Source organism: Varanus komodoensis, unplaced genomic scaffold (assembly GCF_004798865.1).
Source record: "Varanus komodoensis strain SLA01 unplaced genomic scaffold, ASM479886v1 scaffold132, whole genome shotgun sequence".
Taxonomy (NCBI): domain Eukaryota; kingdom Metazoa; phylum Chordata; class Lepidosauria; order Squamata; family Varanidae; genus Varanus; species Varanus komodoensis.
Genome location: NW_025335381.1, coordinates 330130 through 354728, shown reverse-complemented (window position 1 = coordinate 354728; position 24599 = coordinate 330130). Strand labels below are relative to the sequence as shown.

General features: G+C 61.2%; 2 protein-coding genes across 7 annotated transcripts; both read left to right on the top strand.

The window, feature by feature from the left end:
- The first annotated feature begins 115 nt into the window (after positions 1 to 115).
- LOC123019625 (ETS translocation variant 3-like) lies at positions 116 to 10381 on the top strand. 5 transcript variants are annotated; one of them, XM_044422641.1, is made up of 5 exons: positions 116 to 367; positions 3028 to 3092; positions 3794 to 4031; positions 6702 to 6817; positions 7632 to 10381. In XM_044422641.1, exons 2-5 carry the CDS (start codon positions 3038 to 3040, stop codon positions 8840 to 8842), a joined length of 1620 nt encoding a protein of 539 aa, XP_044278576.1. In that variant the 5' UTR covers positions 116 to 367; positions 3028 to 3037; the 3' UTR covers positions 8843 to 10381. The 5 variants fall into 5 exon arrangements, with proteins under 5 accessions (XP_044278576.1, XP_044278574.1, XP_044278578.1 ...); XM_044422639.1 differs by having other exon boundaries at positions 3025 to 3092; XM_044422643.1 differs by having other exon boundaries at positions 117 to 367; positions 3028 to 3083.
- Positions 10382 to 10873: 492 nt separating this feature from the next.
- LOC123019624 (ETS translocation variant 3-like protein) lies at positions 10874 to 23210 on the top strand. 2 transcript variants are annotated; one of them, XM_044422637.1, is made up of 7 exons: positions 10874 to 12124; positions 12435 to 12513; positions 18355 to 18494; positions 19745 to 19982; positions 20541 to 20727; positions 21113 to 21236; positions 22449 to 23210. In XM_044422637.1, the coding sequence occupies exons 3-7, from the start codon at positions 18374 to 18376 to the stop codon at positions 23018 to 23020; spliced, it is 1242 nt and encodes a 413-aa protein (XP_044278572.1). In that variant the 5' UTR covers positions 10874 to 12124; positions 12435 to 12513; positions 18355 to 18373; the 3' UTR covers positions 23021 to 23210. The 2 variants fall into 2 exon arrangements, with proteins under 2 accessions (XP_044278572.1, XP_044278573.1); XM_044422638.1 differs by lacking the exons at positions 10874 to 12124; positions 12435 to 12513; positions 18355 to 18494 and adding an exon at positions 19431 to 19520.
- The last annotated feature ends 1389 nt before the right edge of the window (positions 23211 to 24599 follow it).

Here is a 24599-nt window from a genome sequence, read left to right as displayed (position 1 = left end):
GCGGGTGCGCGCGCGCTTCCCAATCCCAAGCGCCCCTTTCCGACTCCCGGAACTGACGCAAGTCTCCCGCCTTCCTTTCTTGCTCGCGGCCGCGCCGAAACGGCTGACTGTCGAGCGAGGAAGGCCTCGGGCGAGCGGTCTCCTCCCGGAAGTGACGCAGGGGAGGGCAGTGGGTGGCTGACCGACGAGGCGTTTCCGTTTCCGGTGGCTGGAGCTGGGGGAGGGAGCGGGGACTGAGGGAGCCGAGCGAGCGGGCGAGACCGAGAGCGGGCACGGGGCGAGGGAGACGCGCCGCCGCCGGAGAGAGCGCCGCCGCCAAGCCCAGCGGGCCGGGGAGGGTCGGATCCAGCCAGCGGCCGCGGTTCAGGTGAGGCGGGGCCGGGCCGGGGCGTCGTTCGAGGCCTCCGCGTCGCGGGGGCGGGGGCGAGCGCGCTGCGATGCGGCTGGCGGGGGAGAGCCGGCGGGCCCGCGGCGCCCCACCCCCGCGATCGCCTTTCAGGCGACTCCAGTTCCCATCATTCCTTGCCACCGGCCATATTGGCCGTGGCTGATAGGAGCTGGAGGCAGCGTCTGTAGGTGCCAGGCTGCCTACCCCGTCCACAGGTGAGAGGGCGTTCAGTGGGGCAGGGGCGGGCAGCGATCGGGAGGGCTGCTGGAAGGGGGGCCGCGCCGCGGCCTGTGGGGAAGGCTGGCCAGGATCGCCGGTTGCGCTGGCCGGGGCAGCTGAGCTGTTCTCTGCCCGGCGTGGGCGGCGGCTGCTGCCTTCGTGTCCTGGTGGGTTCCCATGGGCCGCCTGGCCTGGCTGGCTGCTGTGGGATCTCAGCGCTAGCCTAGGCTGGCTCCTTCTAGCCCGATCCGGCCTCAGGGCTCTTCTGCCTTCCTATGCTCGTGTGTGTGTGGAAAACAATATCCTGCTTGGCAATAGGCCTCCAAAGTAGCTGCACTAAATGAAAATTCAGACTGAGTAAGCGTAAGATGATTTTCCAAAGGCAGTGCTGATTTATAGAGGGGAGAAGAGAGGAAAGAAGCTGATGAGAAATGCCCATTCCCAGGCATTGTATGTTCTTGTAGTTAGCCAGTTGCAGCCTTTCTTGCGATCCTGTAAGGTTAGCAGGTGTCCTTGTACCTCATATTATTTGGCTCTTCGGAGCAGCAGAAGGTGAGCGGTATGGCAGGAGTTAGGGCTAGTGCTGGCTGCAGTCCGAGGAGCCTGATTCGCTGTCGCAAAGTCCCTGGGCGATCCTGGTGGTGGTCACCGACTCTCAGGAGGATAGTTGGAATATATGTGTAATAAGTTAATGGAAGGGAATGCCTGAGGAGGCGTCTGGCTGCTCCGAGCGAAGGGTTTTGTGTGTGGGAGACAGACTGGCACCATGGGTGATGTACTGGAGACAAAAAGAGCCCAGTTTCAGTCTGAGATCTCTCTGTGTTGGTGATCCTCGTACATTCCCCCCATTTACGCTGGGTGTGGCAAGCATGGATGTTTCTTTCCCCCCTGCAGCCATTTAACCCCTCTGAGGGCGGGTCGGCTGAGAGGCAGCAAGCCCAGACGGGCTTGTGCACAGGCAGGCGTATGACTCCAGACCTGACCCTGGTTCTCTCTTTGTTGCTGGTTCCTATGCAGGAATCCCGAAGAGGCTTGGTCATGCTTGGCGGGTGTTCTGTGCCTGAGGTTGCCCCACAGGCAGTGTGTGGCTGGCCCTCCTTGTCAGCTGTCTCCCTTCTGGTGCCAGCAGGCAGTTCTCTGTAGGGAATTGGGCTGTCCTGGGAGGGAGCGTTTGTTCCCCATAGAAAGGCTGTGGAGCATTGTGAATGCAGGGTCAAGTAATCCCTTTATTACCACCTTATCAATTGCCTGCTCAGGAAGGCAGAGGAGTGGTGGAGGGATCTGCAGATTGACTCCTGATTGTAGGGCTCTGGGGGTTTCTCTTGGCTTAAAATAGTCTCCGGGTGACTTCACTGTTTAAACACGGGTGTGGTGGAAGGGAAGGAAGCCAACAAGAAAACTCTGTCTCTCGTGCACTAGAGGACTGGCTCACCAATAGGAGGCCTGCCAAGCAGTTGGGCTTCCAGAGGCAGGTGGGCTGTCTCAGGCTGGCAGGATCGTGTGTGCCAATAAGGGCTATGGCATAACACACCCTCAGGCCGCTGCCTCTCCGGCAGCACTGCTGGATCCTGTTTCTCTTGACACCAGCAGCTCTGATTCCTGGCATGCGCTTCCCTTTTCCCTCATTCCCCAGCAGCTTTGTCACCTCAGTGCAGAGCCGCCCAGCGGAAGCTTTGAGGGCACAAATCTGGAAGCAGCATTCTTCCTTCCTCTGGGCTGGGCTGACGAGCCCGTGTCCTGATTGTCCCTTGGAGTGCCTGGAAATGCCACTTGGGGCAGTCAGTGCCACTCCCACTGCCAGGGCTCCTGTGGGCTCAGAGAGCTTCCTTCTCCTGCTACAAGTGGGCCAAACGGCACATGCCAGAGCACTGAAGAAGTGGGCTTGGTGGTGTCACACTCTCAAGAAAGTAAAGTGTGTTTTATTTCTAGAAACTCCTGAAGAATAAGGAAGGCCATGATTTTGTGGGCTGTGCTTCATGTGGGTTTCATCATTCTGAAATAATCACGCTTAGATGTTCTTTCTTCAAGTAGAACTGGGGGTTGATCCTTTGCCCTGCCCCTTAGTGGCTGAGCCAACATTCAGGGCCGCTCTCCCAGTCTGCAGCCAGGCAGATCCTTTCTCCTGCTGTGTGAGACCCGGCAGTCGTCTCCTTGGCACAGAGCTCCGTAATGCTGAAGCTAGGAAGGAATATGAAATGGCACGCTTGCTGTCTGTTGCTGCAGGCTGGGTGGAATGTGATTTCAGCTTTCGAAACAGCAGTGAGAGCAGCCCTGGCTGCAGCCTTCCGGGGGTCCCCTGGGGAGGTTGCTCTTGAGCTGAAGGAGGTTGAGTGGCTGGAAAGCTGTCTGCAGTGAGTATGTGCAGAGAGGTAACTGTGGCTTTTCCTCTTCTCTCCCTTCGTCTCCTGGACATCCAGCAGAAGCAGAGAAATGAAGGCAGGCTGCCCCATCATGGAAAAGCCAGAAGGAGGAGGCGGTAAGCCAGGTGCTTTGTGCTCATACCCACAAGTTGGCCTTTGATAAACTCGGTGCTTTTGCCTTCTTTGCATGGGAACAGCCCCTTTGGCATGGGAGGTCGGCGGCAGACTGTAGTCCTGTCCTGCACCAAGAGCTCTTTTCCAGACGGGCCTGTAGACTGATCAGGTTGAAAAAAGCCACGCCAGTCCACGGGTGGCTGATGGCGGTATTAATGTCAAGGAAGCCACAATGAGCAAGACGCCAGAAGGGGCAGCTTCGCATGAGAGGCTCTTGAGCTGCATGTGAGGCAGGGAACCTGACAGGAGAAGTGATGGAGAAAGGGGAACTGCCACCCCATAGAGAAGGGTGTGGGAGATGGAAGGGTAGCTTGTCGAGGTCACCCTAGGCAAGGGCTTTTCATCTAGTCACGCCATCCTCAAACCCAGGACCAAACAGACTCTGTGGCCATTGGCTTTGAGCTAGGGATAATATTTTGCAGCTAAGGGGGAAAGGATGTAGGTCAGGCTATTTTCCACATGTTGGAAAGTGGGGTTTCTTGTTTGTGGGGTCAAGTTGCTTTTAAAGAGCTTTTTAGAGTGACTTAGAAATGAAGTTTCACGTGAAGAGGAGGGCTGGGTGACAGGAGGCAGGCTGGCTATCAGAAGGAGGTGGGCCTCCATGTCTTGGCCTCTCAGCTCATGGTTCCTTCTGTGGTCTTGGGCTCTTCAGGCTACCACTTCCCAGACTGGGCACACAAGGCCGAATCCAGCCCGGGCTCCCGCCAGATCCAGCTCTGGCACTTCATCCTGGAGCTGCTGCAGAAGGAGGAGTTCCGGCACGTCATCGCCTGGCAGCAGGGCGAGTACGGGGAGTTCGTCATCAAGGACCCCGACGAGGTGGCCCGGCTGTGGGGCAGGAGGAAGTGCAAGCCCCAGATGAACTACGACAAGCTGAGCCGGGCCCTCAGGTCAGTGGGGCTGAGGACGAATGCGCTGGCCGCCTTGCAGGCGAGGCTGGGAGCGCCCTCCTCGGCCGGCCGGCCGGCCGTGCTTGGCCCGTTGGCACGACCCTCGCTCTGGTGAGGCTTGGATCGGCGGGGGTGAGAGGTCCACTCCCCAGTGCACCTTGGCCCGGCCAGAGCTGGCTGCCCCTCAGTTCCCGCATCTGGTGCGTCCTCTGGACCCTGCCAGACCCTGCAGTCTGAACTTGGCGGGCCGCAGACTTGCTGGCAGAGCGCCTTGTGGAGCGTGTGGGACCAACCCCTGAGGAGGCAGGCCCCGCAGGCCCCGCTGCCGGCCTTCCAGAAGGGCTCCTCCTCCTGCTCGCCTTCCCTGACCTTCTCTGAAGGATGGCGGCCGCCCCGTTTTGTTTCCTTTGGGCTGCAAGGCGGAAGGCGTCACCTTGGTGGAAGGCTGGGAGCCAGGAAGCGGCCTGATGCGTAGCTGCCCATCCGCCATCGGATTCCTGGGCGTCAAAGGGATGGGAGCGATAGCAACATAACAACCGCAACGGTGTCTTGGCCCCTTTAACCTGAAAGGCCAAAAGACTCCCCGTCGCAGCTGGTTCAGCCATGCAGGCAGCGTGCATGGGGCCCCTCCACGCACTGCCCAGCCAAGCCACCCACGGGCACTCTCTGGGCATGAACAGGCTGCCCTGGAGAGGCTGCCTGAGCAGGGATGTCCGCCCCAGTCCCTCCAGCAGGCACCGCACGTCTCCTGGCTGCGGCCTGGCATCAGGCGGGGGCTCTGGCTAGTCCCCCCATGCCGGGCTGTCTTCCTTGGCAAGCCACCAACACCCTGGCCCTGCCCTCTTGAGCTCCTGGCCTGGGCACCGCCCGCTGATTTTGCAGAGCAGCTGGAACTGGGCAGGTGCCAACCTGCGTGAGCACACGGGCCGTGCCGCTTGGCTCATGATCACTTGGCACTGGCTCCGAGGGAGCTGCGGCCTGCTGGGTGCCGTGTGCCCTCTGATCCCATCCTGGCAGCTTGCGTGAGCAAGGAAGCACAGGCTGCATAGTTGAAGCAGGAAGCTCTGCCCAGGCCTTCCCTGGGATGCCTCTGCTAGGATCAGAATGGCCCAGAGAAGAGCAGCGAGCAGAACTGCAGGCTGGCTGCTGCTCACGTGATTCCATTTGTCCACCACCCAATAGCCGAAGCTCTCTGGGCACCTTCCCCCAGGCATCAAATAACAGAACATACACATAACAACAAAACATAACATTTACCATGCACAACTTAGAAGCCACATTTAAAAACGGGTTTTAAAAGCTGCAGCAGAGTACACAAACTAAGTCACAAGACCTGTGGGACCCTTGACATGATACCTCCGTGTAACGTGAATCCAGCGACGTGACCTGCCGTAGGGTCAGGCTCCAGCCGGTGGCCTCCGTGGGGAGCCTGCTGCAGAACGGGGGGTACCCCGGGAAGGGCCTTTCCTTTGCTGCCACCAGCCAAGCCTCCCTTGCTCATAGTGTCCTGGGAGAGGTGATCTGCCGCATTTGGTGGTCCTGAGCCACGCTAGGTTTGTAGGGTAAAGCGTGGGCTTGGTGTGGCCCAGAAGCAGACGCCTGGCCGGTGCAGCTGGCCACCGTTGGAGCTGTGCGTGAGCTGCCTGGCCCTTGTTCGTAACCCGTTTTGCAGAAGCTGCACCTCCAGAGCCGGTGTTGGGGCAGCCCGCGGTAGAGCGCACTGCATCCCTGAGCTTAGAGACCACACGGGGGGGGGGGCTCCGTAAGCAGGCCCCCACTGCCAGGTCAGAGCAGAGCTGGGCCACCAGCCAAAGCTGGTGGGAGGCAGAGTGTGCAGCGAGCAGGGCCCCACGCTCCAAACCTGCCGCATCTCGGGCTTGCCTGGGCTGAGCTTGGCTTGTGCGGTTGGCTGGCGCCGGGCGCTGGCTTGGCACCTCCACGGCTTCGCCTGCTCATACTGAAACATGCCCCAAAGCCGCCAGTCACCCCGCGCAGGAGTTCAGGGTTGCATGAGGGACCAGACCAGTTCCGTATTGAGGAGTCTGTCGGTGTCATCCAGGAGCACCTGGAACTGGTGCCCCCCTGTGCGAGAACCTTGCCCCAGAAGGGGGTCTTTGCCCCCACCTAAAATTCCTAAGGCCTTCGGGGCCCAGCAGTTTCTTCAGGAGTGGCCCCGCCACCGCCCGATCCATGTGCCAGGGCACCGCTCCCCTCCTCAAGGCATTAGTCACCCTCGATGCACCGAGCGCAGCATGGACCCGGGTGGATGTGGTTGCGCAAGCACTCGGCAACGCCCTCGCGCGGCGTCCTGGCACCTGCCCAGGTGGCCTTGAGCCGGCTGCGCCGCGGAGACTGCCCTGATTGAGCTGTGATAGCACCAGTATCGGAGCCTCGGTAGCTGCCAGGGATTTTTCCCTGGAAGTGCCTGGCGAGGATCCTGGGCAGGGGCTGGGGTGGCGTGAGGCAGCCGTGGGGCCAGCACATAGCGGCCCCGATGGCCCCAGAGCGCTCTGCTGAGTGCCAAGGAGGACGAAAGGGTGGCGGCAAGGTTGGGTCTTGCTGCGCCCCTCACTCTCTCCGGGCATCCCGACTGCAGGCGCATCCCGGGGCCCGCATTTGCTCCCAGAGTGGCGCTTGCTGACCTCGCTCGCTCGCTCGCTTTCTTGGCAGATATTACTATAACAAGCGGATCCTTCACAAGACGAAAGGGAAGCGCTTCACCTACAAGTTCAACTTCAATAAGCTGGTGATGCCCAATTACCCCTTCATTAACATCCGGCCCACTGGTGAGCGGGGAGCCCAGCAGTGTGGGGGAGGGCTGGGGTGGGGTGGCCAGGAGCCTTCTCAGTGGCGGAGGGGAGGCCTCCTCCCGTTGGACAGCAGCGGCAAAACTGCCCCACACATGTCCGCGGAAGGGCCTGTGTGGCCCCGCAGCCTGAGGAGCGCCTCGGGAGCCCAGGCTGAGCTCAGGGTGCAGCCGACCCGGCCTCCTGGCTCAGAGCTCCCCTCCTTCCCCCTCGGGTCCCCCATGCTCCCCTCTGGGCTGCCGGGGAGCAGTAGGGGCGGCCGCTTGCCTGAGGCCACGAGTGATGCAGGAGCCACGCTCTGCTCTGCAGCACACGGAGCGCCCCCCTTGCGGCTGAGAAGACGCTCTGCGGGCCGCTGGCCACCGGAGCTGCTCCTCTGTGCGGCACAGGAGTGGAAAGACCATCTCCGATGGCTCCCTTGCAGTGCAGCACAGCGGAGGAGAGAAGTGGCCGGGCCTTCGGCCGAGTGCCCCCTGCCTTTGGCCTCAGATGGCCTGGCCCTGGAGCCTTGAAAGAACCGTGCGCTGCAGGGCCAGCCTGAGGGTGGCACCTCCGCTCTGCATCCCGCTGCCACGCGGAACTGAGCTGGGGTGCGAGAGCCCGAGCCTGTGCAGCCTCCGACACTGGCTCTCTCGCTGCCTGTGGTCTTGCGCAAGGCAGCCGTGGCCCTCCCAGGCCCACGCTCCCTCGCCCCCGACCTGCTGGGTCTGCTGGCCCGGCTGGCCGCTTCTGGAGGCCGACTCTGGCCGGCCTCGCTGCTAACGCCGCCTCCTGCCTGTCTCCTCCTCCACAGGTGTCGTTCCGCAGAGCGCTCCGCCGGTCCCCACGGCCTCCTCCCGGTTCCACTTCCCTCCGCTGGATGGCCAGTCTCCCACGGAAGAGGCCCAGCCCGGCTGCTTCTCGGGCAGGCCGCTGGGCCCTCCCAGCCAGGAGGCTGTGAGCAACGGCAGCCTCGGGGAGAAGTCCCCGCCTGTGCCAGAGCCAGAGGGCGGCTCTCCAGATTGGCGGCGCGGCGTCGACCTTCTGGCCTCTCGGGGCTCCGCCACCGCCGTGGCCGCCACGGCCCTGGGCGGTGCTGGCCCGCAGAAGCGCAAGCCAGACCTGGTGCTTCCTCTTTTCGGCAGACCTGGGATGTACGCAGACCCCCACAGCCCGTTCACCGTGTCCCCCCTTCCAGCCCGCGGGGGAGTCCTGAATGTCCCCCTCTCGCCGGCCCTGTCGCTGACGCCCACCCTCTTCTCCTACAGCCCCTCCCCGGGCATGAGCCCCTTTGCGGCGGGGGGCAGCAGCTGCTTCTCTTTCAACCCGGAGGAGATGAAGCACTTCCTCCACTCCCAGGCCTGCTCCGTCTTCAACTACCACCTGAGCCCCCGGACCTTCCCCCGCTACCCGGGCCTGCTCATCCCACACCTGCCGTGCCAGCTGCCCTCGGAGGACCAGCCGCCCTTCCCCATCAAGCTGCAGCCCCCGCCTGCTGGACGGAAGAACCGTGAGCGGCCGGACAGCGGCCGAGGGGGCGGGCCGGCCGCCCCCCAGCCCCCCCCAGCAGCCCCCCAGATCAAGACCGAGCCTGTCCTGGACCAGGAGCCTGCCAGCAGGGGCTCCCCAGCCCAGGACCTGGCGGGGCCCGCTGGCACAGCCGTGCCCCCCAGGATCCAGGACCAGGAGAAGCCGCTCTTCGCACGGCCGGTCGCCCCGTCTTGGCTTGCAGCCTCACCAGCAGCCCCCCAGGCCGGCGCTCCGGTGGTCGAAAAGCCAAAGCAAGAGGAAGGAGGAGCTGGTGAGAGGCCCCCACAGGAAGCTGCGGGGGAGCCCGGGGCCCCTGAGAAGAGGGAAGATGCGCTCATGCCCCCCAAGCTGCGCCTCAAACGCCGCTGGAATGGCGACCGGCAGGCAGAGGCCCCCGAGGAGGGCGACCGGGACCGGGGCCGCAAGCCGTGCTGGGCCAGCGGTCTGGACACCCCACACATCCTGCTGGCCCCGAAGGCTGCTGTGGATAGTTAGGACAGCGGGGCCCGTGGCGCAGGCCCCTCCGGCTGCAGGACGGGTGGCAGGCGGAGGGGTGGGAGTGGCTTGGCACATTCTGGAGGGTTTGGGGGCGGCTTTGTGTGTGTGTGTGCGTGCGTGCGTGCTACAGGTGAAATGCAGTTTGTCACGTTCCAAGGGGGGACTGGCGGGGGGCCGCTCCGGCGGTGCTCGGGCTGTCCGTTTGTGACAACGCTTGGCCGTCTTGCCAGCGGCTGCCGAGCCCCGTCTTTTTCTATAGCATTTGATACGAGCGCGGATCTCTCTGAATGTACATAGTTCCTTTCCTGGGAGGTGGGTGGCGACCAGAGGAGGACTCCCTTTCTGTTAAGAACTGGAATGTGTCTTGTGTCAAAAACGGAGATACTTTCTCGGGGGGGATGGGCATATTGCACTGTCTTTGCATTGGAGAAGCGCGAGTTATAGGGAGAGACGATGTTCTCTGCGGGCCGCGGAAGCTGCCAGGCATGGAGACTTCGCCCCTCGGGGGTTAGTTTGTGGGGGGGTCGCGTTTAAGATAACCTGTTTGGAATATTGAAGAAGCCATGGCAAGCAGTTGCGGAAGCTTTCAGGGATAGGGAATTAAGTGGATGTAACACAACCAACCAAAACCCGAATGCCTTTAATGCGCCCCTTCTGGACTCCCCTTCCCGGGCCTTGTCCATGCGCAGGTGTGTTTGGGGGCGTCCGGGCGGAGAGGCTGCGGGCCCTCCCCAAAGGACGGGGCCTCGGGGCCCCTTTCCGCCTTGCCTTAACTGCACCTTTGTGAGACTGGCGTCAGGGAGAGGGGCTCACGGGGCTGTGGCCGGAGGGGTGGGGGTCCGCCGTGCCCACGGCCCACTTGCCTTCGTGCCTGGGAGTGCAGGATGGGAGGAGCCCCACTCTGCTCTTGGCACTGTGCCCCATCCTTGTGGGGCAAGCCTCTGAATGGGGTGCCGGGGCCACGGACAGGTGCGCTGGTTGCCCAGGCCAAGGCTCCTGTCCACTGGCTGCATCCTTGGCCAGCTCGGGAGTCGTGCCCTGCCTAATTCGGGGCAGGCGCAAGACCCCCGGCCCGCTGCACCTCCCAGGTAGGATCCGAAAGCGAGCCCGGGCCCTCTGGGCTCGCCTGCTGCCCCACTGGAATGCCCACGGTGCCTCTCTCCTCCGCTTGGCCTGGCTCCAGGTCAGTCTGGGGGGACCAGGCCTGCTGGCGAGGCTGGAGGTGCCCGGGGGGCCGGGCAGGGGGGCGTTCTGTGGGGCTGGCACCTGGCAGGGCCCGCCTGGGCGGGGAAAGGGAGTGGGTCGGGGCTGCGCCTGTCTCCCTGCCACACGCCACGTTCCTCCGCAGCTTCAGCCACCGGGTCCCCACTTCAGCCTTACGCACCCCTCTGGCTGCGGGGGGCCTTCCCGAGGGGGGGGCCTGACGGAGGTGGGCTCACAACTCAGGAACTGAAATCCGCATCCGCCTTTGGTCAGGACATGCCAGCCGTCAGTCCGTCGTACCCAAGTGCCAGAATCCGGGCGGGGGGCTCTCTACATGGGGGGAGAGGGGGCGGGGGGCGAGTGTGGAGGGTGTCCCCCATTGCCGTGGGGGGTCAGTGGGTCCCCCGCCCGCCACCTGGCCCCCCGATAGCCATTGCACTGCGGAGCGGGCCTCGCCTTTCACGGGTGTCGGACTCAGGTTCTTGGGCGGGGACTGTGGGCCGGCCAGCATCCGTGCTGGACGAGGGGGCTGCTGGGGGGGCGGCGGGAGTCCGGCTGCACCGGCAGGCCTTCCCTCCCCGCGGCCGGCTCAGGGATCCGTGGCGGCGGCTTTGCAGGGGGCCACGCTCCCCGCCCGCCCCCTGGCAGCAAAATGGCAGCGAACGTGAAACGGGAGGCTGTTCGTTGTGCCAAATATTGAAGCGGGAACGGTGGGTGGCTGACTTCCACCTGTGACGGGGAATCAAGAATGCATTCACATTTTAAAAACCATTTTGAGTTTCTAGCTGTAGAAATGGGGCGGGGGGGCGGGAAACCTGCTAGTTGCCCCTCTCCATCCTGGCGGGGGCACTTTGAGGGGTGGGCTGGGCAGATATCGGACCTCTACACCACCACCAGCGTCTGAAGGTTCGACCGACGGGCCTGGCGCAACCCTGACGACCAGGTCGGCTGTCGGGTCCTCGCCGGAAGAGCCAGATCTCGTAGCCGCACGCCAGCCTGGACGGCCGGGCGAGCAAGGAGGGCGGTGCGTTAGGTGGGCATCACGCGTCGTACACGCTCGGGAAGCGGGATGCGCCCAGTGACGCTGGACTGCTGTGCTCTGGGCCGTGCCGGCCCCGTTCCCAGCCCTCGTCTCCCTGCCCTCGGCAGCTGTCCCGGGACAGCCATTCCCGGGAGAGCCCCGGCCCACCCCGGCAAGCAAACGTCGGTTCTCCTTCCCCCGCGAGAGACGGCAAGTTCTTATGGTCAGGAGAGGGTTCTCTCTGGTTGCTCCTTCAATTCCATAACCGTCTTTTACTTTTCGTTTTTCTTTGTACCTTCTGAATCCTGGTGGGTTTGAACAAGAGAGACTTTTTGGTTTGAAATTCTCTTCACTTAGTTTTTTTAGTGTTGAAGCAACAAAGTATTTACTGATGATCCTCCTCGAAATCCATTTCACGAGACATGGTCCTGTCTTTATGATGCTTTGGCTCAGCAGGGACTCAACCTGTATGAGCAGGCAGCTCTTGGCTTGAGGTATTTGTCCATGTAAAGCAGGATTAAAATTGTATGTTTAAAAAAAAATGTAAGTAGTCCTCATGCTTTTGTGCAGTGCCTTTAGACGTTCCACTTTCTATAAAGTCTTCAAAAAAAGTTTGCATATATATTATATATATGATGTAATGTTATAGAAATATATGTATAATATACATATTTTTTCCAGGGGTATCTGATAGCTCTGTATTTTGTTATGGAAGTTGATATGAAAAGTATTTTACCTCAAATTTAAAAAGTTAAATAAACCTTTTAAAGAAGCCTCTGGGAATGCCCTCTGTATCTTGCTTTTGCCGACTCGCTGGTATCCCGGGATGGGCTCACTGGTTGCTGCGGGACACGGGCACCGTGGCCGGGGACGTCCCCGTCCGGGTCGCAAGCACACGTGATGGCTGGACTCTCCCTCTGCAGGAATGGCGTGAAGCGGCCCGGGTCCCGTCCGGGCAGGACAGAGGAGTTCTCGGCACGCCTGACCTGCCGCAGTGGCCCTCCAATGCCACGGAGGAAGAGGAGGCAGAGGAGAGGGAAGCCCTGGGCCCACAGGTAGGTCCCGGGTGGCGGGAGCCCTTCCATTCGGGTGGGATTGCTCCCCGGGAGTGGCTGTGGGTGATGGGCGCCGGCGTCCCTCGCAGGCTTGCCAAGCCCCTGCCCTGAGGGTGTTGAGGTAACATGAGGGAGGGAGGGAGGGAGGGAGGAGAGGCCCTGCCTCGCTGAACTTCCACAATGTTGTGCTGGCGCGGGCGAGATCCGGAGGCCTTCGCGGCACGAGGCAGGGAGAGCAGATTCGCGGCCGCGCACCGTCTCCATCCTGGGGATCCCCCCCCCCCCCCAGCTTGAACTGTCGTGCCCTTAGAAGCAGCCCCGCCGGAGGAGCAGAGCGAGGATGGCGCTGTCGATCCGCCGGATTGCCCCCTTCCGCGCGTATCGATCAGGTAACTGCTCTGTCTTGGTTCTCGTTTGGGCACGGCCCTGCTCTCGCCTCGCCGTTCCCCCGCCTGGAACTCGAACCACCCTCCCCGTCAGGCACCAGGGCAGAGGCGGCAGGCCCTCCTCCGCAGGCGGGCAGCTGCGCCCAAGGAGCATGGAGCGCTGCCCCGGAGCAGGTCACCACGGGGAGGCGGACGGGTCCCGGGAGCCAGCGCTGGGGAGCGGGGCCACAGCCAGCCCACCTGGCCACCCTTCGAGCAAGGCGTCCTCTCGCCCCCAGCTCACCTCCCAGGACCCGCCAGGCACCAGGCAGTGCCTCGCATCCGTGCCGCCCCCCCCTTTCCATGGGGAGCAGGAGCCACGCACCGGCCCAGGGGGGAGCTGCCCGGCACGAGGCTGGGGTCGTTCGCCTGGTGGTGGGACAAACAGACTGCCATTTGTTCCTTAAGGGATGAACAAGTTTGCCTCCAATTTAACGACACTAGGCATAGTAAGGCCCTAAGGAAAGCCCTGCAGTAGGAAGAACAGCAGAGGGGACCCTCTGGGGGCTTGGGAATGGCCCCCCAGGGTCGGTCCTCCTGAGGACTTTGAGACCCCAGTCCCTGGCAGGGATGCGTTTTCGTTGAATCAAAAGAGACTTGCAGAAACGTGCATGTCCATATGCATTGCAGGGGTACCGGCTGCCAGGGGCAGCAAGGACCGCTCTGGATGTGGCCCCTGCGGGCACCTCCACAGTGGGCAAAAGGCGAGGAAGCCCGAAGACTCAGCGGGCGTTTGCTCACGAGAAGGGGGGCGTGTGTCGCACCTCCCGTTCATGGCAGGGTCCCCCCTTTTCCTGCCCTGATGATTTTCTCTCTTCCCCACGCATCGAGGTGTGTGGGAGAGTGCAGAAGTGTCGGTCCAGTCCATGTCGCGCTGGTGCTGCCCAGGCCCTCGCGCAAGCCGCAGATGTGGCTGAGCTGGCAGGAAGCCCTGGCCCTGGCCGGCCCGGCAGATCCTTGGGGGGGAATTGCCAAGCAGGTCGTTCAATTCCAACAGAAGACATTGCTCGGGGGCTTCCTCGGGAGGCGAAGTCTGGCCCAAAGAGGGGAACGCACAGGGCGCACGCTCCCCAGAGTGGGCCGTAGAGCTGCAAGCAGCAGTGGAGGATTCCTGAGGTACGCTGGAGGCAGGAAAGGGGCGAGTGAGGCTGCTGGACGGCTGGGCGAAGACGGAGTTTCTGTGGTGGGTGTGGAGACGCCTGGTGGACCCTGTTCGTCCCTCTGTGCTGCACAACGGGGACATGCCTGGGCCCGGGCAGGTGCCTTCAGGGAAGGAGTCTGCAAAGCAGAGGCGTGTGGGTTTAGCCATTTTGAATGTCTCGTGCAGCTCAAAGACGGGGCCTTGGTGGAGGAGGAAGGGACTGGGGCAGCCAGGAGGAGAGCGGCAGAGACAGGCCCAGTGCCCCAACCCCACGCGGGGAATCGCACGTCTCTGCAAACGGGCCCCCTCGGCTCGCCGCAGCCGTTTAGGAAGGGTGAGAGGAAGGCGTGTTCCCAGGTCTCCAGTATCCTGAGGCGAGAGTCCAAAACACATGGCGAAGAGCAGCGCCTGATCACCCGTGGCGGTTCCTGCCTGGCCGGAGGAACCGGCTGATCCGGAGCTGCTCTGAGGGCCAGACCCGCAGCGCTAATTGCATGTCGGGGAGCCTGGGAGCCGAACGGGGCTGGTGGTGCTCTCGAGTACCTTGTGTAAGAGCAGTTGCATAAAAGGCTTTGATTTGAAGCCGACAATTTGTGGTGTCCTGCCCCGAGACACATGCAACCCCCCCCCCCCCCCCCGGTAGCCTACAGAAGAAGTCAGCTTCAGACTTTGCTTGGATCCTGCTGCAGGCACCGTCCCGGCCCTGGGTGGCTCGTGCAAAAAAGGATTTATTTGTTCTTTTAAAGGGCGCTGGATCAGGAAACGACGGTCGATCATTAACAAAAGAAAGGCTTGGAAAAGTTAACACCGCAGATTATTTTGGCCTTTTTCAGGTCCTCCAGCTGGCACGGCTCCGGGAAGGTCATTTCTGCAGGATGCCGCAGCAGGGCAGCTCCCCCCGTGAGGGATGGCCAGACCACTTTGCTCCCGGGCTGAACGCAGCCCCCCGGTACCCCAGCCGTGGCCCAGATCTGGGTCGAAAGGGAAGCCCACCAGCAGCCGCATTGGACCAGCTGGACACCCGGATCCGGCCCCGGGATGCCAATTTGGAGGAGCAGGAGGGCTGTGGACGAGCCGGTGCTCGCAGACTGAGGGCTCCAGCCGGGTGTGCGGCATCCCCAGAGAGAGCAGGGCTGGCCCGTCCACCCCGGCTCTCGTCTGGGGCCTTTGCTAGTGTCAGAGGCGCTTTGCAGCGCAAGCGTCCCAGAAGCCGAGTCCGGCCACTGGGGTGCCGCCGCCCTTCCCAGCTGGATGCCTGCTGGGGGTGCCAACTCCGACCCCCGTCCTGGGTGATGGGACGTGTAGAGCAGGCGCACTTCTGGAGGGCACCAGCTTGAGGACTGGCAGTCGGTCGCTGGGGGCCTCTTGGGGGCTGGGCTCGGCGGAGGGGACCACCCTGGCTCGTGGCAAATCACCTGTGAGAACAGGTGCATCTTCCCAGGCAGAGCTGCTGTGCTGAGAGCCTCCTGGGGCCAGCGGGGGTTAGCATGTCCCCACAGCGCAGCGCTCTCCGTGGACACAGCAGCACGGGGCGTTCATCTCAAGTCCCCAGCGCAGCGCGGGAGGCGAGGGGAACACCACTCCATCCTGACGGAGGGAGGAGAGGTGGCCGAGGACGAGCCAGGTGCCTCCGCGAGGTAAGCGACCCAGGCAACGCCTTGGCTTTGCACTGCTGCTGCCGGGCACAGGCGTCTCCCCATGGCCGTCGGCCCCTCACTCCACGGGGCTTGCTCTCAAGCCAGTGGCAGCCTCGCCTCGCCTCGCGGGGCACGCAGGCAGGGGCCCCTCCAGAGCCGCCTTTTCGGGGCTTCCTGTTGGCCAGCCTTTTCCCGTGTCCCACAGCCGGGACGGCCCGTGGCAGCTGATGCCAGCCAAGGGCTTTTGTGGGGTGCCGGGCTGCCCTGGGAGCCAAAGGGCCACCTCTGCCTGCGCCTCGGGGATCTCCACGCTTTGTTCCCCTGTTCGGGTCCTGCGAGCAGCTGTGCAGCTTTTCTGAGCATCCCCTCGGCCCGGAAGGCGTTCCGCTGTGGGGCTGACGGTGAGGTGGGGACGGGGAGGCAGTGGTGAAGGCTGCCGAGTCCCTGAGCGCCCGTGGCACTCCGTCCGTGTCCAGCAGACCTTTCCTCCAGGCAGGGGCAGGAGGCCTCCTTGGTGTGTCCGCATGGACCGGGAGGGCTCCAGACCAGAACCGTGAGACTGGGAGCTTCTGCTTGCACGGCAGGGGCTCTCCCACCCCCAGCCCTTCTAAATGTAAAGCAAGTTTCCATTCCCCATGGTTCTGAGAAAGGGATTCAGTTAAATAGATGGAAGGGGGTCTTCATGCAAAGCTGCGCCTGCAGTCCCTGGAGCCCTGCGGGGTGGGCGAGGAACCAGGAGCTTCAGCCTTCCCAGGAGCAGCTGCCCCACAGAGCAATGGGCGAGCTGAAGGGGAGACCATCCGCAGCCCACTCTTGCCAGCCTCCAGCCAAAGCCACAGTGTGACACAGCCCAGCAGCCCGGCCGGCAGAAGCCCAGAAAGCTGCAGATGCCACCCGGCTGTCCCCGGGGGCATTGGTGCCCCGTGCCCCCGGCCTCTGTGGGATCGCTGGCGCTTGCTGAGGAGCCCAGCCGATGACTCGGTGCGCAAAGGGAGCGCTCGGGTGCTCAGTGCACGGGGCGGCGACCTCCATGTCGCCCAGGCAGGTCGTGCTGGGGACGCGGGCGCACACGGAAGCCGCACGGGCGCATTGCGGGGCCTCTGGCGCCGCCTGCTGGGGCCGCCTGCGCAGTGCTGGGGCCCGTTCGCTTGCTCTCGACGCCAGTGCGCTCCTGTGTGGCAGCTGCTCGTGGCCACTTGCGGCCCAGAGGCGGCCTCGGTGGGCCCTCCGCACAGCGGCGCCGGTTCGGGGCAGGCTCTGCTTGGCGTTAGAAAGTGGGCAAGAGTGGCCGGCTGCGGCAACAGCAGCCTAGGCCTCCACGGCAAGAAATGCAGGAAAGCTTCAGCACCCGCCCCGGTGCATCCCCAGAGGCAGGAGCTGGGTCCAGGTGGGCCCCCCAAAGCCAGGTAGATTCCCGGCTGGTCGGCCCCGCCTTGCTCGGCCTTCTCGGCCTGAGTGGGTCGGGCAGCATCACAGAGTGTCTGAATCGGGGTGGGCGTAGGAGGGCAGCAAGGGAAGCGGCTTCCGGGAGGAGACCCTCCTCTCCTGGCCACTTCGCAGCTTCCGGCTCATCCCTTGTGGGATCGGCGCCTTCCCTTGTCTCTCCCTCACCCGCCGAGCCTGCTGACCGTTCCAATGGCCTGTAATCCGCTTGTCCTAATAGCATTAGGGGCTTAAGCAAGCCGGCCCTGACCTCTTTGGCCAGTGGGGCTGAGCAGGAGAGCCACCGAAGCGCCTGGCCCGGCTCCACGGGGCCTGGACAGCTAAGCCGATTGTGGGGAGCGAGCGTCTCAGGGATGAGGGTGCCTCAGGGTGCTCAGGTGAGGCAGTGCCCCCACCTTGCCTGCTGACTCGAGCCTCTTGCTCAGGTGGGGAGCGTGAGAGGCTGCCAGCCACGTCCCCCTTCAGAGCCGCGGTACCCAAAATGAGAGCTCTGGAGAAAGTGTGAAGCCACGGTACGTCCAGAAGCCAAGTTTCCACACAGTCCGTTTCTGCACACCTTGATCTTTCTGAGTGGCAAAGCCAAATGCTTGCCTTAATCCATCTGGGGATGGTGGGAGTCGGAGTGCAACCCCACGGGAGGCCACTGCAGCCTTTAGGAAGGTTGGATTAAGGCAGGCAATTGGTTTTGCCGATGCGGAAAGGTGACTGCGTGCGGGGAGGAGTCCCAAGGGTGCCCTCATTCTGGAAGTCCAGCAGGTGGGAATGGGGTCCCGATTTTACCTGCCAAGAGGGGACGTTGGGGGCTGCAATGCAGTGCAGTGGTGGGGGGAGAGAGAAGGCCGCCAGAACAGCGACCGGTCCTGCTAGCCCCACGTGTGTGGCAGAAGCTATGGGTGTTCTCGCCTCATCTCCGCCGCCTGGGTTTCTGGGCTTTCTGTCCAGCCCATGTTTATCCCTTGCTCTCCATCCGCCCACGAGGGAATGGCTGACCTGCTGGAGCGTGGTGCCATGCTTTGCAGCTCCTCTCGAAGTTCCAGTGCCACCTACAAGGGGAGAGACTGGAGACGGGTGTCCCTTCGCTGGCCGCAGCACAAGCCGGGGCCCTGCACGCCTGTTCACGCCTTGCACTTGTGAACGGAGGCCCTGGCGGGGGTGCTTTGGTCTCGTACCTCGTGATCATGAACTCGTACCTTGAACAAACTCACCCTCTGGTTATATTTGCAAACAATCGAACTTTAAAAGCGCTTCTTGGATTCCCTCCATAGCTGTCCACATTTTAATGCCCTTCCCCACCCCTAGTCGCTGGAGGTGAATTTTCCCTTTTTAATAAGAAGGCAAGAAAATCCATTTAAGGCCCAACTGTGACCTTGGCCCTTGCCCATTCATTTATCAGGTCCTTCAAAGCCAAGCTAATGGATTTTCCCCCGTGAAAGTGATCCCTCCCCCCCATCAGGAAAATCTCCTGTTCAGGAGCCTTTCCAAACGTGGGCCAGCCTTTTCTCTCCTGTTTTCTCTTTTCTCGAAGGCAGAGGGGTAAGAAGATTTAAAATTAACCCTTTTCCTTTCCGTTATATATGGAGACAGGTCACCCTCCGACCTTCAAATGCGCGGAGGCAACAGTTCTTCCCCCTCTCGCTATCGCTCCGTCCGGCTCACCTGCTCTCGGGACCCGCAGAGCTTCCCGCCTGGAAGTTACTTTCGGAGCCTTGCACCTTGGGCAACAGGTAAGCGGTAGGAGCCCGGCCATGCACGATCCAGTCTCGGCTCGGTTTCCTGGGTCTGGGCTTTCGTGGCTCCTCGCTGGTTCCAGCTGGACTTTGGAGAGGGGGTTTTTCAGGCGGCAGCAGCCAGAGATGGCCCACGAGGCTCCGAAAGATCATGGAGGCTGTGGCCAGGCATGGCGGGGGTCTGCAGGGAAGCTGCGTGGGCGGTTGTGGCCAGGCATGGCAGGGGTCTGCAGGGAAGCTGCGACAACCGCCAAGGACAGCGCCTGGCCACAACCTCCCACGAAGCCGTGCCCAGCCCCCACGCCTCCCTTGGGGGGCCGCTGGCTGGTGGGGGCACGGCAGATGCCTTGGGAACACGCGCCCGCTTCTCTGGTGTGCAGGTCTTTGGCCACGAATTTCCACAGCTCCCTCCTCTGTGGCAGCCACGAATGCGATTTGGTGGAAGGAACGGAGATCAGCCGGGAAGGGCTGGCTTCCCACCACGATCAGCACACCGCCTTGAAAGTCGCAGCAGCAAACTTCGGAAAGGCCTCTTGCTTGGTACACGTCCCCTTTGTGAGATCTGCTCTGATTTCACTGACGATTCAAATGTGAGGAATATTTTCTCCGTGGATGTCTATAACTCAGCACCATCTCACTGCATGATCTGAAACTGGGTGGATTCGGCCTCCCAGAGCGCTTGGGCTCCGCAGGGGCTCGCTTCCCCCTTTCACCTGCCTTCCTCCTGCTTATTTTCTGAATTACTCAGGTTTGTCTGTGGCATGACGCCCAGCGAAAGAGATTATTAATGTAATATTTTCCGTGGAGAGGGAACCCTTGCCAGCCTCTTTGCCGCCGGGCAGAGTGCTGTCTTTCCCACCAAACCCTCCATGTTTTGCGGCCAGGAGGATGCCAGCCGCTCCGCCCTGGCTCCCCGGCCTGGTCCTGATGCGGTTCCCTTTCTCGCCCTGGCAGGGGTGGGGATGCTCTGCGGCTGTGGCCCCAAGAGGATGCCTTCTCTCCCCGGCTCCTACTGGATACCAGGTGAGGGGGCGCAGGGCATGGGCTACGCTCTCGTCTCCCTCCAGGGCTTCGGGGCAAGCTGGGGAGTCCGAGGGCCAGCCGGGCCGGCCGGCAGGAGGTCCTGGGGTTGCCCAGACTTGGGCTGGGGCAAGGGAAGGGTGATGTCCAGGGAGAGGGAGGAGGTGGGCAAGAAGAGGGGCTGTGAGGGTCAGATCTATGCCTCTCTTTCCCTCCTCGGGGTGCAGGTCTCACCTTCCCGGACTGGGCCTACAAGGCCGAATCCAGCCCGGGCTCCCGCCAGATCCAGCTCTGGCACTTCATCCTGGAGCTGCTGCAGAAGGAGGAGTTCCGGCACGTCATCGCCTGGCAGCAGGGCGAGTACGGGGAGTTCGTCATCAAGGACCCCGACGAGGTGGCCCGGCTGTGGGGCAGGAGGAAGTGCAAGCCCCAGATGAACTACGACAAGCTGAGCCGGGCCCTCAGGTCAGCCGGGGGCAGAGAGGGGCGCGCTTCCCCGCCGCATATTTCGGGGGCTCTGGCTGAGGGCGCCCCTCGATATCAAAGCATTTATATGCTGCTTTCTGGAAGTTCTCAGGGCAACTTTTATCCAGCAAGATAAAAATGCACGCAATAGTACAGTGAGCTTACGCAAAGTGTAGCCCAGAGAATGGATTTCAAGCTTGGAACTGCTGGGGGGACATGGAAAGGTGTCCAGCTGTCCCTGGCCAGGCCCGGGGGTGGGGTCCCCCTGCTGGAGGCACCCTGCCACCTTTGGGCCTTCCGGTGCTGCCTGCCGGCCTTCCTTGCGTGCTGGCACGGCTGCTGTGAGGAGCGGAGAATCCAAGATGGCGGCACCCACTGGCCTATGGCCACAGCCAGCTCGTCCTTCGTCCCAACTGGCCCATTGAGAGGAGCCAGAAGGGGCTTGGAAGAGAGGAGCGGGCTTTCTGAGATGGAAAGCTGCACGCCCTTCTTCAGGATCCACCCCACTCTCCTCAGAGGCCCGGTTCCCCTGCCCCCTCGCTCCCTTTTGCCTTGCAGGTATTACTACAGCAAGCGCATCCTCCACAAGACCCGGGGCAAAAGGTTCACCTACCAGTTCAACTTCAGCAAGCTGGTCTTCCTCAGCTGCCCCTTCCTGGGCAGCGCGTCCCCGTCCTGGCCCCTGTTGATGGGGGCGGCTGGACCGCGCCGGCCCCCTGGAGCAGCCACGGATGCACCAAGAGAGGTAACGGGGGCAGCGGTGGCTGCAGAGCAGAGCTCCGGGAGGGGGTGCAGAAAGCCCCTGCCCTGCCCCTTCTCTGGGCAGCCCCTCTGGCCAGCACGCCACATGCATCAGCCCACGGAGACAGCAGTGCCCACTCCGTGCTGGGGAACACCGCATGTCCCGTGTCCGGCTCTTCCCGAAGCCAGCGGCTCGTGGCTGAGTGTGTTCCAGTTCAGAGACTGGGAGCCTCGGTGCTGCAGAAGGCCGTTGCCTTCCGGGTCCATCTGAGGTGGGCGGCGAGCCAAGGCTGAGAGTGGCGTTATTGTCCGGGTCTGGGGTGGGGCGGGGCAGGGCAGAGCAGACCTAGCTGCCCCGAAACCCTCCCAGGGCCATGCTTCCTCTCCAGCTTTTGCAGAGCTTGGAGACTGCCAGAAGGCCCCCTGCTGAGCACCCGGCCTTCTCCAGGGGCAGCCAGGACCTGATCCACACAGAAGGCCTCCGGAGCAAGATCCTAGCAGGGAGTCGTGGCTGTAAGTGTGGCAAACGCTGCCAGGAGGGCCCTTGAGCTGCGGCATCTGGGTGTTGGGTGTTCATAGGAAAAAGATGCGTATTCTGCCAGCCTTTAGTTTTAAAAGTATTTAAGAGCCAAAGGCAGAGATACCGGTTCTTCAGCAAGGTTAGATCAAAGTATTGCAAATTTAAATGCTTTAAAATAAGCAACTGAGACCATTAAATAGGAATTTGAAACCAATATTGTTATATTTATTTTCACTTGTATTTGAGGACCCCAAGTACTTTAGAATTTAAAAAGATGTTAACATAATATTGAAGCAACATTTATTTATTTATTTATTTAAACATTTTTATGCCGCCCCATTCGCTGAATGCTCATATAGGGCTCAAACTTTTTTCTTTAAAGTCACATCATAAGGGAGGTAACACAATAAGATAGGAATTTTGCAATGCCTTTTTTCATAAAAAGCCTTTCCAGTCACCGTCACTGGCAGCCTTATTAAGTTGGCAGAACCAATCCGTCAGAGTTTATTATACAGTCACAAACCCCACCAAGGTACGAAGGCACACCCAAAACAGTCAGGTTGACCTTAAATAAATTCCAGTGTACTGATTGAACTGGCAAAGTACTTTAAAATCCCAGTGAGGATACACAGACTGATATATTACACAATAGATTAAAGAATGCGGTGAGAGCTGGTGTGGTGGTTACGGTGCTGGAATTTAGTCCTACCTTTTAAAATATGATTAAACTGTCCTTGTGCTTTTGCTGTGTACTACTCTGGGAATCTTTTGTGCTGGAAAAGCAGCACAAGGCCAAAGGTGGCTGCCTGCGTTTTGAAGTTACTATCCTGCCAGTATTTAACAGAGGCGTAAATCGCCACAGAACGTGTGCTTTAGTAAACTAACTTATTTAGTTAACAAAGCAGTTACATTTGTATACAGGTGTCTGTATTTCTTTCTTCAGAATATTGCATCATCTTGGAAGTTGGCTCCGATGTAAAAATAAAAAGGGAGTACCATTTAAAATTGTGCTTGCCACCTACGTTTTTTAATTCTGTACGCACTGGTTTGAATGTATGAACAAGCCCCCTGCTTCATGGATAGGGGAAACCGTTTTAGATAATCAGGCAGATGACTTAATTGACAAACTTTTCGTCTTTCCATCTGCCCCAACAATCGTGCGTACAAGTGCTGTGGAATCTGCATTTGCTTCTTTCCCTTTCCAGGTCTTGGGTCCATTCCCGCTCCGGGTCTCTTCAGTCCGTGCTGCCACGTCGGAACCCAGGATGGACTCCCCCCCCTGGCCGCTCTCCCGTCTGCCCTTCCTCACCCAGCTTTCGCTTCCCGTTCTGGCCCGCACATTTGCCCACTGCCCCAGTTCCCGCTTTTGCATCCGCCCTGCTTCCCTGGCCACGTGTTCCCCCGAAGCCAAGCCCTTGTGCCCCTGGATGAAAGGGCTGTGCTGCCGAGCCGGGCTGGCATTCCTAGACCTGAACACCTCCTGATGGGCATGGATTCTTCCCGTGGGAAGCAGGGAGGACCGCCCCCTGGACACCCAGCCCTGGCACAGGGCCACAGGAGCGCGGCTAGGCAGATGACAGTCCTTCCCGTTTCGCACTTGCCCCCTTGGGAAGGCGATGCGCTTGGTGCGGCCTGCCCTGGGCTGGGCCCTGAGCCAGAGCGGCCGGTCAGGCCCCTCAGCAAAGTCCGGCTGTGGCCAAGCGCCCTCACGGCAGGAGAAGAGCTGCGTCGCGCCCCATGGCTGAGCGGTGGCCTCCCACCGTGTTCCCAGCTTTAGGCCGACGGCCGACTCAAGGCCCCGCGGCACCGAGGCCCTCTGGGCGCGTAGCGTGGCTGCCCCCTGCAAGAGCCGGCCCCCGACGGGCCGCACAGCCTCTTCTGGTAGCACTGGGACCCCTCCACTAGAAACACTGCTAGCAATAAGAAACACCTATTTTCCACAATTTGAGGGGGGAATTGCATTAGCCAGAAAAAAAATGCTAAACTCCATCACTCCAACATCAGCTGCCTGTTTCTTGTTTTGTTTACCTTGTTGCCTGAAGAATTTTGAACAACAACATTATATGTTTTTTGGGTTGCTTTAATAAAGGCGTGCCAATATGAATTATAGCATGGATGGCGCTGAACTTCCCCAAAGAGTTCCCCTTGTCTCTTTTAGGACCCTTTGCAAAGATCCCACAAAACTCTGAACTGCCTGGGTCGACTGGCGCTGTAAAGCCACCGGCTGCTTTCCTGAGTGCACACGCTTCGCTCACAAACAAAGGGGGGCAGAGTGTGGATTTGGAGCTGATCTGGGGAGGGGGGCACTGACTTTTTAGTCCCAGTTCTGGGCTGTCCCGGAGATGAATTCCCCGGAAGTTTCACGTGTGCGGTGCGGGGGTGATGCTTGTGAACTGTACTGCGGCCGCCAGTCCTCGGCATCCCCTGGTGACCACCTGGGCTCGCTGCAGATGCTGCTGTGGTTCAGCTGACGAATGGAGCAAACATTTAAATCCACATACAAAGTAGACACCAGGATGTTATGGATCGGACGGGATACGTTTTAAATAAATAAATAGACACTCGGGTTCCCGCAACGAATCCTGGGGCTTTTTGCTTATGTGCTGAGAATGATTTGGGTTTTGTGTGCGACTGTTTCGTAAGCCATCTTGGATGGAAAGGGCTGTCGAAAGAAATATGTCTTCAAAGTAAATATGTGGAGACCCATGGAAGGTTGCGGAGGGGTCACTTCCCTCTCTAAAAGATGCAGGATGTGTTATTCACCTGACAGACGAGCAGTACTGGAGTGGGGGATTGTTTCTGGAGGGGCCTCGGTGTGCCCAGGTAATTTGGGGTCTGGATGAACCAAGGGTGTGCCCAGAGGATGTAGGCAGCCTGAAGCTGGCAGGTTTCGCTTCCTGCCTCAGCTTCCTGGAGGAAAATAAGTCTGGCTGCCTGAAAGGATTTCCCAGGCCCCTTTCCCACCCCCACCCCCGTTAGCGGGAAGGAGAAGCCCCCACAGACAGACTCCGTCCACGGGAGAAGTGCAAGCAACCGCAGGGTTCACACGGGCACCTTTACAGGAGTGTCCGGGTCCGCACGGGCTGGGGCCCCGATCCGGACCCCAGCTTGGGGCTGCACCGCTTCCAGCTCGCGCCTGCTTCCGACCGGCCGTTTCTTCTTACGCGCATTGCCGATCCCTTTGCGATGCGCCTCCCGCCCAGATCCCTCGCTCCCACGGTGCGGAGACGGTACGGCGGGTGCCCTCCCTGCGCAGGGCGGGCGGGAGCGCAGGGGGCCCCGGCGAGGCGAGGCGAGGCGGGGCGCACCTGCGCCGCTGCCCGTGCGCCCGCGGGAGGCTGCGCCGCGCCCCGCAC